Here is a 12,888-nt window from a genome sequence, read left to right as displayed (position 1 = left end):
ACTACTAGCACTATTATTAGTACAAGTAGCTTACTAATACTAGTTATTATGTTTGAACAAAATTTAAGGAATGTAACCATGTAAATAGAAGTTTAGTGCTTTTCCTCTTAGATCAAAATAGTTTTTTACTGCATGAATGTTTAGTTTGAGAGCAATTGACTTGAATATGTGCATTCCATTCAGGGATCCACAAATTGAAACAGTGCCTGCCAAATCGAAGAATAGCTAAAATGACAATGTATGACCCCATCTTTCTGGTTGCCATGGAGATCGCTGCGGAAACCTGTCTCATATGCTTTGATGAGTTTCAGGTAAGAACAGGAGTAGGGAAAAAGAGTTGGTCAGTTTGTAAAATGTCTAAGCTGCTATTTAATGCATGTTTACTGTGCGTTGTGTATGATGGTGCAAGGGAAATAATGCTTAGGAAATACCACAGAAATTGCAACCATTGTAGTTAAAGATTCAAAATACTTATGTTTATAACATAGGCACCTTTTCACTCTACACCAGTCAACAAAATACAGTGTTATACAGTTTATCTGACCAGAGTGCCTTCCAGCATTTCATACATATAAGGCTTGCTCATTTTGGAGCCATCTGGTGGAGTCAGATACCTTCACACAAGCTGTGGCTCCCACCAAGGAAGTTGGTGATAATTAAACAGAAAACAGTATTTAGAAAAAATGGTTTGCTTGTTAAGTTACAAGCATGTATGACAGCAAGATGTATAATTTAGCTTTTTTTTTTAACACACATTTTGCAGTAACAAATAACTTCAGTCTATTAGCCCACTTAATATGTTCATTACAGGAAAAAAAAATATTATTTATAACTCTAGTCTAGGGCTGAGATCTGCTACTTGCTTTTTAACGAGGTCTCAGTCATTAATCCCCCGCCATCATTAGGTCTTTGATTTTTACACACAGTATGCAACTAACCTGTGCAAACTAATTTCTTGTAATCAAGAGTCTCATCGTACACAGTGTTCATTCTTTCATTCTTTAAGGATCAAGGGCTGCTCATTTTATTAATGGCTTTTAAAATTTAAATGCTTACCTCAGACCTGATCTCTTTTATTTTTTGTATGCATCTTGTTATTGCTTGGGAGCTCGCCTTCAATCTGCTCGCCAATTGTTGCTAGCGGCAATATGGAAAGCACACACATTTTGTTTATGATGCATAAATAAGAAGCTGACAGCCCCTTACGAATCAGCCACTGCCACTTAAGCATGCAGATGAGGCATCGAGTTTTAGTCGGCCTCTCTTGCTTCCTTGAGTGAGGGGTAATGGAGAGCAACTATGGCGGGTCGCATGCATCTATGCTAATGAAATTTCTCCATTCTCTTCATTAGTCCGGCATCATTATCAGTAATTTGTAGCCTTCCCCTTTTGTCCCTCTCCACTCCCTTAATGAATACAAGGTATTGAGAGCACCACCAAGAGAGATATAGAAAGAGCATGAGGGAGAGGAAGAGGGAGTAGAAAACGCTTGAGGCATTGTCTTAGGCCCCTGTCAGTTGCCGGGTGAAATTACTCATCTACAGAGTTGTGTAAGTAAAGGTTTAAGATCAAAAGAGTGCAATTTGGCACCCGTGTGCACCACACAAAAGTGACTCTTTGCTGGCGTAATTGGATGCTCATTTGAATATCAGCGCCGTTGTTTTCACTGTTGTCCACAACAACGCAAAAGAGCCACACAGAGGGCTTTCTTGCACTCAACCTGGCAATCAATACCCCGAGACTAAAAATGTGTGTGTGTATACACGCACATGAGTGTCGCAGTGCCTGCATGACAAACAAAAAACAAATACAGGAAGGATGAAAAGGTCATAATTAAATGACTCCTTTGAAATGAAGAATAGGAGAGGACGGTTAAAGGAAATGCAATCCAATTTATGCTGTAGCACCTCGTCTTTGTATCAGACCACACTTCCAACAACACACAGACATGCATGCGCTGTCTTTGCTGCAAGACCACTATAGAAGATGCTAATTGGGTTTGATGAGGCCGAAGGTTTAATATGCAAAAAAGGGAAACACTTCAATATAAGAAAAACAACATATGCTGGGGGAATGGCAGTCATAAGTGTCTCCTTCTAAGAATAGTAGAGCTCTATGAAAGAGATCTTCTACATGACAAAAACATCCTGGCCCCACATTTGGCTCCTCGTGGCACCTCACAAATTTGCAATAATGTACTATCAAAATGCTAATAAGGCCATAATTTGTGTAAAGCATTAAAATCAGTCTTGTTGTAAACTGCGCTTATGTATTTCAACTCTGAGGAACCCTAAAAAATTAGCATAACATGGTAGAAGATGAGAGAGAATGACGGAAGGATGATCTTATTATGTGTATTATTGACTAAAGGGCTCAGCATCCCGTGTTGCTCGCTGCTGTGAAAAAGGCAATGTTTAAATGATAATAACGAATGATGATGATGAAAATTATAATAATGAAAGAACCACTCGTCCTCTCACTTCTGAGATTCAGGGACAGCCATGCCAGGCCCTCAAGAGCACAATGGGACCGCATCTGTGTGAGTGTATGTGTGTGTATTTGTCTCTGCGTGGCCATCTGGCTGTCATTGTGCCACTGATTTTACCTCGAATCGCTGTTTAGTTATTTATTTATTTATTTATTCATTTATTTACTTTTTTCAAGCTGCTTCGGCCACTTGTCCTTGTCTCCAGCAGAAAGCCACAGCTCTGTGTGGCCATTTAAAAGTCAGGTGGAGTGGCTTTGTGTGTGCTCTGCATGTATGTGTGAGCGTGTCGGGGAGGGTGATGTCAAAGGACCTTGGCCAAGGCTTCGGTTTTAAAATTTAACGACACCTGGTTTTCATAGTACACATACTGTACAAGCACACAATTGTGGTAATTAGCTCAAGGCAGATTAAGGGCAGAGGGGACTGTGTTGTGCCTTGCTCATCTTCAGCTCATACACGTGTGCCTGCTCCCATAGTCTCTAAAGGACATGCTGAGAGGACAGAATGAAAACAACAGCAGCAATAGCCATTTTTTAAGTCATCATGAAATCAAAATTGACCCTTTATACTTATCCTATTTATTTAATACACATTCCTGGTCTTATTGTGAACTATTCACTGGTGAATGGCATTCAAAATTTTGTAATCTTTTATCAAATGTAATGACTTGCTCTGTCTCTGAACGACTCAGAGGATGTCACCAAGTCCCCTTGTTTTTCAGCCCCTCCCCACAAATCACCTGTCATATAGAGACCACTTAACAAACTATCCAATTTCCAATAGATAAAATCCTTTGTCCTCTTTTACTAGAAAATGTCTAACATTAAATTAAATTGTGGATTGTGAACACCTGTTTGTGTTGACTTTAATATTAAAGGAATAGTTCACCCAAAAATTCATTATACTCACCCTTATGTCATCCCAGATGTGTATGACTTTCTTCTGCAGAACACAAATGAAGACGTTTTATATGAATATCTCAGCTCTGTAGCTTCATACAATGCAAGTGAATGGTGACCAAAATGTTAAAGCTCCAAAAATCACATAAAGGCAGCATAAAAAGTAATCCATAAGACTCTAGTACTTTAATCCATGTTTTCTGAAGAGATCTAATCGATTTTGGGCGAGAACAGACCAAAATGTAACTCCCTTTTCACTGTACATTTTGCCATTGCAGTATCTAAGCATGATCTTGATTTCAAGCTTGATTACACTCCCTAGTGCTTGACGCATGCGCAGAGTGCTAGATGGCGCTAGGAAGTATAATTGAGCTTGAAATCATGATTTCCAACAAGACTAATAATGACAAGATTAATGAAAAGAAGTTACATTTTGGTCTGTTTGCACCCTAAACTGACTGGATCGCTTCAGAAGACATGGATTAAACCACTTGAGTTTTACGGATTACTTTTATGCTGCCTTTATGTGCTTTTTTGAGCTTTAAAGTTTTGGTTACCATTCACTTGCATTGTATGAACCTACAGAGCTGAGATATTCTTATAAAAATCTTTGTTTGTGTTCTGCAGAAGAGAGAAATTCATACACATCTAGAATGGTATGAGGGTGAATAAATTATGAGAGAATTTTTATTTTATTTATGTCAATCTCAGTGAACATTGTGACAGTATGCATGACTGGGAACAGCTCAGTCAGTTTGGCTGATTACAGACCTTACTGGAATTCAGGTCATGCTTAAAAAAAAAAAAAAAAGGGGGTTTTAAGTCAATAAATGGAATTGCTGATGGTGATCATATACAACCCAAATAAAACAGTCCTACAAGCAAAATGAAAAGAAAAACGTCTTTCTGTCTTTCAGGTTGTGGATGTAGCAGATGCTATGATTCTGAAGCAGTTATTTGAGGGGTTGTTCAAGTGTGGGGCCACCTCAAACTGACCACCTGAAGGTGAGGGGGGATTTCTGGGTAATTTTGCAGGAATTTCGGTTATTAATATACATATTTAGCTGCACTATTCTGAAATTCAATATAAAATTATTATTAAAAACATACTTTAATAACAACAAATAAACAATTTCTTTAAAATATAAAAATAAGAAATAAACAATTTTATATTACATATGTACTGTATGTATGTATGTATATATATATGTATATAGATAGATAGATAGATAGATAGATAGATATTTTTATTTCATTAAACATATTCAACTTGGCTGCTAACACATTCAAATCTGAAATTAAAGTGATTTATACCTTTTTATTCCCATTTTATTAACACACGAGTTAATTGTGTGTATTGTCTGAAACTGACCTGTCACCTACACAGCACACATGACTCTACTTTTTCAACTTGTATTGTTCACTACCAACTTCTAAACAATAGATTGCTGTACCTTTCTCACTCTCATCAGCTCTTTTGTGTGGCCTGAATGTAAAACATATTCCTAAACTACACATCCGTCTCGTGTTCTAATCCAGTTCTGCACCATCTCATATTTCAGGCTCTTGTTTCTTCCTTTTTACTCTTTTCTAAAGTTCACCTCCCCTTTTAGTCACTCCTTGGTTAATCTGTGTATTTCGATGCTGTGATTTTTTAAGTCTATTGATAATCTGAGGGAAGTCTTTCAATTCTTTTCTGCTTTTTCATTGCTCTCTCCCTCTCTGGCACACACAAACACCTGTCATTGGCTGCTACTCTGCGGTGGGTTATGTGAAACTAATCTGAGGAGTGTTGAGGGTTAAAATACAATGAGGACAGCATCCATCTGATCTTCGACCTCTTAGTTCTTTTGTAAACTATAGAATTTATTTTCAGTGTGCTTTTTGATGTATCATATATTTGACTGGTATAGTGAAAGAAGACTGGCTCGTTTTTGATCATAAAGCTTTCAATGTGCACACACAATGTTTATCTGTTACCAGCATTTAACCTTAAATCATAATGAAACTTCAACCTCACCGCCATCAAAGATTTCTCGCCTGAACGCTGTTCACCATTAAACGAGCCAACTTTATTTGATACCTGCTTGAACATGAGCAGTTACTCTTTTATCTCTCTCCACCGTTCCCACTCTTTTCTTCCTCTGCCTCATTGTTGATTCTACAGACGCCATTTTTTTGCAATTGCTGTGATGTTACATTAAACTGGAGAGCGAGCATGTAAAAGAGAGTGATAAGGGTAGAGATAAGACAGTCCTTCTCTGTCTCTGTCTCAGAGCGCTGCTAATGTCTCGTTGTATGAAGTGGCCTTGTGTGCTGTGTACAAAACGGTGAGCGGCAGTTACATAAAGAGATCCTCTCCTAACATTAACCAGCCACTGAGAACAAAGCCTACGCTAAAACTTAATAGCCATCTTATTCCATTTTAATTCGGTGACTAATGGATGGACGGGTACACATGAAAGATGGGAGAGGGAGAGATGGCACAGAAAGAGATTGCTCTCTTATTGATATTAAGATGATGAGCTGAAGAGCAGCTAAAGAGGCTCACGTGTTTGAACTTGGTTGTTTGCCGTCATCCAGAGCAGTTTGCAGTACGGTTTCCTCAGGTAAAGTGAGGAAAATAGACAGACAGAAGTAAAAAAAAAAAAAAAGATGATGCACTTTACTTCCTAAATCTTTAAATGACAATATAGTCCCTTTAGTTATGCCCAGGGAGAAAATAGTTAAATAAACTCACAAATGTCAAATGGGGGTCAAATGTACACTATAAAAACAGACAAACAAACAAAAAAACAAAAAATTGGTTGCCAGAATAATTATATAAAAAATACAGTAAAAATGTAAACAACTTTACAGAACAACCTGAACATTTTACAGTATAAAACTGTTGTAATTTACATGACCATGATGGCACTGTAAAAAACAAAATTCTGTTAAATTTACAGTAACAATTTTTTCATAAACTTGATATTAACCTTCTGAAACTGTAAATATCAGCTTTTTACTTTATAAGGTATTGTTAATCACCATAAAAATTACAGAAGAGCACCTGATGACATGATGTACACCAATAGTGGCTCTTCCAGGAGCAATGACCAATACACATGTAGAGACTCAGTGTCACTCACACAAACACTAAACACCATCAGGGTAACACATGTGAAATTTAAATAATGCAATAAACATTAAACTACATCAAATATAACACAGAATCAGTATGTAACTGATATTAAAAATAAGAAGAAACATAACTATTCCCATCAAATATAATGAAATATAATGGGTCATGCAGGGAGTTGTGAGAACGCTCAATTATTGTTTTTTACTGTAATTTTAACAATAATTTACAGTAAAAAGTACATGTACTCTCTTGTTAAACATAATGTAAATTTTTACCATTAATTAAACAGGACAATCATACTTTTTACATCTACAAAATGTAATTTTTACACCATTTTATTGTAAAAACTACTGTATTGTCTTTTAAAAAATGTTTACTGTATATTTTACAGTTAATATTTGTTAATCAATTAATGTTTTATTTCTGTAGCATTCTTACAGTGTACAGTACAAGGCATATCAAGATTTACAGTATAAGTTTACTTCAAACAGTCATATTATATTTGGGTATTTAAATCATTGACAAATAATGGTGAAATACTGCAGAATCCCCTTAAAGGGGGATGAGAAATATTTTTTTCCGAAATGCAATCGACAGCATTTGTGACATAAGGTTGATTACCACAAAATATAATTTGGACTCATCCGTTCTTTTCTTTTAAAAGAAAAAGCAAAAATCGAGGATACAGTGAGACACTTACAATGGAAGTGAATGGGGCCAATTTAGGAGGGTTTGAAGACAGAAATGTGAAGCTTATAATTTTATAAAAGCACATTAATTCTTCCATTAAAAATCATGTATTATTTGAGCTGTAAAGTTGTTTAAATCGTCATTTTTACAGTAGTTTTAGAGTTTATTGACATTACATCGTCATGGCAACCAAGTTGTAAAATTAGCTATAACTTTACACAGAAATGGTAAGTAAATGATTTTATCACACAAAAATCATGTTAACACACATATTGTTTACATGTTGTGGCTATACTTTCAAAACACTGAGTATTTTATGTTTACGGATTGGCCCCATTTACTTCCATTGTAAGTGCCTTACTTTAACCCAGAGTTTTGCTTTTTAAATTTTTTTTAAGAAATGGAGAGGTAAGTCAAAAGTTATTTTTGTTGTAATCAATATTATGCCACAAATGCTGTCATTGAGCTTAACTTGTATTGAACCCGGAATATTCCTTTAAAGATACAATAGCAAAAAAACTTGTTCATTCAATGGGTCAAAAAAGAGATATAAAAAGGTATCATGGGTGTGGTTTGGATGTGACGTTCTTCATTAATTTTCCTCAACAAACTAATTTTAAAATGACACTAAATGTAGTATCAACGCAGGCTTTGTTTGCCTGCTTTAGTTCGTCCAGGAGAAAAAAGTTTGGTTTCATTTTCTTTTGTAACTAAGATTTAACACTCATCATCTCTTAGTAAGTAAGAATGAGCCACTTTGGAACTGAATGACAGTCTTAAGTGGCCTCCCAAAAGAAATGAAATACATCCCAAGGGTAAACTTTCATCTGTTTGCCAACAGGGTGTGAGTCATGATGAGATGTGATTTTCTTGGGTGAGAACTGTTTTTTTTATTTTTTTTTAGCAAAACCACTGAATGTCCCTCACTGGACTGTTTACTGCTCAACATCCCTCTGTTATGGCTTTTTGTTTCCTTAATATATTCCTGCTCACTGCAGCTTTAAACAAGCTTTTACAGCTCAGAGAGAAGCATATACTCCTCATCGTCTCTTTACATTTGTGTGTGTGTGGCTTATCATGCCTGTGTGCCTAATTGAAGTCTCTATTCACTGTGATGCTGGTTTATTGTCTGTGCAGAAAGAGTGAGACTTCTTCTCTTGAGCTCATTGTTTGGGAATGTAATGAATTTCATGTACTGCCTTTCTCCTGCGCTGCCCACAGAAATCAATTTCTGCCTCTCCTCGTCCCTTTTGTCCCTCTTCCCCTCCTATCCCTCACTTCATCAATAGACACTTTATTTGCCAATCACAGATGGAAAATGACATTATGAGGAGGCTAAAGAGTGACTCTAACCAGCATCTCTCTCTCTCTCTCTCTCTATCTCTCAGAACTGTACAAAAACAGGCTTCAGAGGGCTCAAGGTAAAGACAAAGTCATTCTCTCTGTTAATTTATTTATCCTTTCTTTCCATCTTCCTCCCTTGCTCTTTATGTTTCCTCCTCCCTCTGTCTGGTTTTTGATGTACTGTATTTTATTCACAGGTAAAAACACACAACCCCAAATGTGTTTGCAAAAACACACAAAACAGAAAAGGCAGCTTTGATCATACCTGGAGATGAGAGCGAGTGTGAGACAGACAGGGAAGAGAGAGGAGGCCATTTAGTGACTGGCGGGGGTTGGCTGGAATGAGACGGCATTGCATGAAGCTGCTTGCATTTCAAAGTGAGCCCAGCAATGGATGCCAGCAATGCTCTGATCTGCTTTGCAAGTTAATTGTATTATTTTAAGCAGGCATTGGCATTATCCTGTGTGCTGTCTGGGTAATTACCATCATCCTGCGACAGCTTTCCATCATAAATAATCAGACAATAATTTTCAGGCATTTTACAGCTGCCCACATTCTTGCACATTTGATTGATATCGGCACACTGAGCTAAAGCAAATGCTGAATGATTTTAAACGTGAAGGTTTAGAGAAAGAACTTTTTTGTAGCAGTGATGCAGTAACTATAGGTAAGGAACATTATCTTTCCCTCTTTTTTCGTATCTCCCTCTATTTTTCTTTTGTTGGCCTGTAACATACACATACAGCTGGATAGACATTGAGCATGCTTTTAAAGGATTAGTTCACCTAAAAATTACAATTCTGTCATAATTTACACACCCTCATGTTGTTCCAAACTAGTAGGACTTAATATATTATAATATGCTAAACACATTTTACCAAATATTCCATTCCGTCTTTTCAATACAGTTGATTGGGACTCACTTTAAAGCTCAAAAAAGTGCGCTGTGTATGTTCATAAGCGCTATGAGAGAAGCTTGTTCACAGGGGCACGCATGTTCACATGAAAATTTGTTTTGTTTTTAGTGTTAAAAAAGTTCTCGTGTGAACACGCATGCTACTGTGAATGCTTCTTTCATGCACACAATAACGTGCAACGGACATCAAGTTTTTCACATAAAAACGACTAAAATTTTGGGTTGTTTCTCACCAAAACCTATCGTATGCCTTCAGAAGACTTGGAATATGATGCATGAGCCACATGGACTACTTTTATGATACTTTTGTGTCCTTTATAAAGCTTTAAGTTGAGTCACTGTATGAAAAATTGACTGTTGTGTTCTGCATAAGAAAGAAATTCATACAGGTTTGGAACGAACGGATGAGTAAATTATGACCGAATTTTCATTCATTTTTGGGTGAACTATTCCTTAAAATTGTTAAGTTGTTGGAGTGGATAGGGAAGCAGTTAAACCACAAACTAGTGGACAAGAACAAACTAGTCCCACTTTACATGTTTCTTTTCTCTCTGTAATTTTGATAAACAATATTATTAGAGGATTCTTTGATGACTGGCAGTATAATGTCTTTTTAATGCATATTTTATTGAGTGTCAGGACACACCCTCATAGTTAAAGGACCCTGGTCCACAGAATGTGCTAAAAAGCTGCTAGACGCTTCATTCAGGTTGTGATTTTTCTCAGTTTGACCCCTGGGTCTAATGGTCAGTGGCCCAGCACAGTCACTCTGGTTTACCCAGTCTCTGTTAAATCCTTGGGGTCCTTGAAGTCACCCTCTATTCTGCCCTCTGTTAATCTTGCCTAAGAGTAAGAGTGTTGAATACCCCTTGCCCTGCCTTGCACCTCTACTGATCAAGCTTCTTTGTTAGGCCATCTGGTTTTGGAACAACGTGGGATCCCAGTGGATGGGGTGGCCCAAGTGCCTCCTCTCATGTCTGGTCAACCCTAATCATTTGTGATGGCTGAAGTGAAAGTTAGTGTCTGTGTGTGAGAATCCCTTATTCTTCTACATCTTTATCTCTTACCTCTTTTTAGGGTGGTCAGTTTTCCTTAATACTAAAACACATTCAGCTGTTTTATTCAGTAATACATTCCTCTACTCATTCATTTATCTATACCTTAATTTATTAAGCTTTTGAGTTACATTTATGCATTTGCAGATGCTTTTATCCAAAGCGACTTACAGTGCACTTATTACAGGGACAATTCCCCCGGAGCAAGCTAGCGTTAAGTGCCTTGCTCAAGGATCGAACCAGCAACCTTCTGATTACCATTTATGTGCTTTAGCCCACTACACCATCACCACTCCTGAGTTACATGCAGCTATATTTCTTTTCTAACCCAGATCTTACTAGTACGTCCAACTCTATGTGGGCTTTCACTGTTTTCCATGCACATTTTGCCCTGAGAGATGCATTTCAATATCCTAGATACCATAACCTTAATTTGTTTGTGTGTTTACATTGAAAATATAAAGATTAAAAATCATTACTATGGAGAGTCCTCATAAGGATAACCGCACCAACGTGTGTGTGTGTGTGTGTGTGTGTGTGTGTGTGTGTGTGTGTGTGTGTGTGTGTGTGTGTGTGTGTGTGTGTGTGTGTGTGTGTGTGTGTGTGTGTGTCTTTTCATGGTGAAGGTCTCTGTTGGGTAAGGATGTTTGCATGATGATTGAATGACATGAAGATGGAGCAAAAACAAAAAGAGGCAATTTATGTTGGATGGCTGCTATTGTTCCACTGACCTTAGGTTAACCTCCTATTTCTAATATTTATTTATTTGTCCTTTCCTATGAAAACAGTTTTCCCAAATAAATGTTTTTTTTCAGTGTGGATAATATTTAGAAAGAAACCTCAATATAATTTTGAATAGTTGACTAGACAGACTGGCTTTTTCTTGTTTTGGTATCGTGGTATCTAGTTAATTTGAGGAGGCAGTTAATAAGGACAGGCCACCTCTGAGAGATATCTAATCCAATTAACCATTCATAGAGAAAGAAAACAGTAATTATTTATCTTCCCATTTTATGTTTAAAGGCTGGTTTACACCAGGTGCAATATGATTAGACGAAATAAAACGATAAATATTCACAAATGTTGGGGACAAAAAAATGCAATTTTGATACCTTGATTTTTTTTATTTTTTTTATTTTTTAAACAAAACCTTTCTTCTGAATAAAAACACAATGGATATCAACAGTGCAATATTTCTGACTCGTCTGAGGGAGCAGTTTTATTTTTAAATCTTGTCAGTCATGTTTTTTCCCACCAAAAATTCAAGCTTTGGTCTAAATACACCTTAAAGGGTTAGTTCACCTAAAAATGAAAATCCTCTCATGGTTTACTTACCTTTAAGCCATCCCAGATGTGTATGACTTTTCTTCTTCAGCACAACCGAAATGAAGATTTTTATAAGCACATTTCAACTCTGTATGTCCATACAATGCAAGATAATGGGTGCCATTAGACTGTTGGCTATTTGACAGTCCAAAAGGCAAATTTAGGCTGCTTAAAAGTAATCCACACAACACTAGTCAATCTGTCTTCTGAAGCAAATAGATAGGTTTGTGTAAAAAATAAACCGATTCATTTTTGGGTGAACTATTCCTTTAAAGCCGGGCATACACGGTGCGAGTTCTGACACATGGGAGGTCATGAGCCCCTGCACAAGTTATGAGTCAGTTTATCTGATAATCATACAGATGCAGTGGTACATGACTCGACTTAACGACCTGGTAAATTCTGAAGCAATCACACAAATGTTGTGCTATTTATCATTATAAGACATAAAGCCAGAGGAAGACATTGCTTTAATTCCTTGTAGCTTGCGATTTAGAAATAAAAAAAGAAGACTGGTATGGCCAGGAGCTGCATTAGCTGAAAACTCATCTGCCGATAAAATATATACACATACACAGACACACAGGATATATATATGTTAAAAAGTTAAAATGATAAAAGTTTGGTATAATGTACAGATTTTGCTCTTATGGAAAGAAATTGGTACTTTTATTCACCAAAGTGGCATTCAGCTGATCACAATATATAGTCAGGACATTAATAACGTGAAAAATTACTATTACAATTTGAAAAAAAAATTCAGAACTTCTTAAACTACTTCAAAGAGTTCTCATCAAAAAATCCTCCACATGCAGCAATAACAGCTTTGCAGATCCTTGGCATCCTAGCTGTCAGTTTGTCCAGATACTCTGGTGACATTTCACCCCACACTTCCTGTAGCACTTGCCATAGATGTGGCTGTCTTGTTGGGCACTTCTCACGCACCTTACAGTCTAGCTGATACCACAAAACTCAATGGGGTTAAGATCCATAACACTCTTTTCCAATTATCTGTTGTCCAATTTCTTTGCTCACTCTAACCTTT

General features: G+C 36.8%; 1 protein-coding gene across 1 annotated transcript in view; it reads left to right on the top strand.

Annotated features, from left to right (window-relative positions):
* Window positions 1–12,888, top strand: part of afg1lb (AFG1 like ATPase b) — a 34,620-nt gene that overhangs the window by 8,105 nt on the left and 13,627 nt on the right. Inside the window, 3 exon segments of the mRNA XM_051644946.1 lie at window positions 184–311; window positions 4,305–4,392; window positions 8,590–8,645. Coding sequence (XP_051500906.1) covers window positions 184–311; window positions 4,305–4,392; window positions 8,590–8,645 — 272 coding nt within the window.

The sequence above is a fragment of the Myxocyprinus asiaticus genome, chromosome 19, assembly GCF_019703515.2.
Source record: "Myxocyprinus asiaticus isolate MX2 ecotype Aquarium Trade chromosome 19, UBuf_Myxa_2, whole genome shotgun sequence".
NCBI classification, from domain to species: domain Eukaryota; kingdom Metazoa; phylum Chordata; class Actinopteri; order Cypriniformes; family Catostomidae; genus Myxocyprinus; species Myxocyprinus asiaticus.
This window is presented reverse-complemented; position numbering and strand designations above follow the sequence as displayed.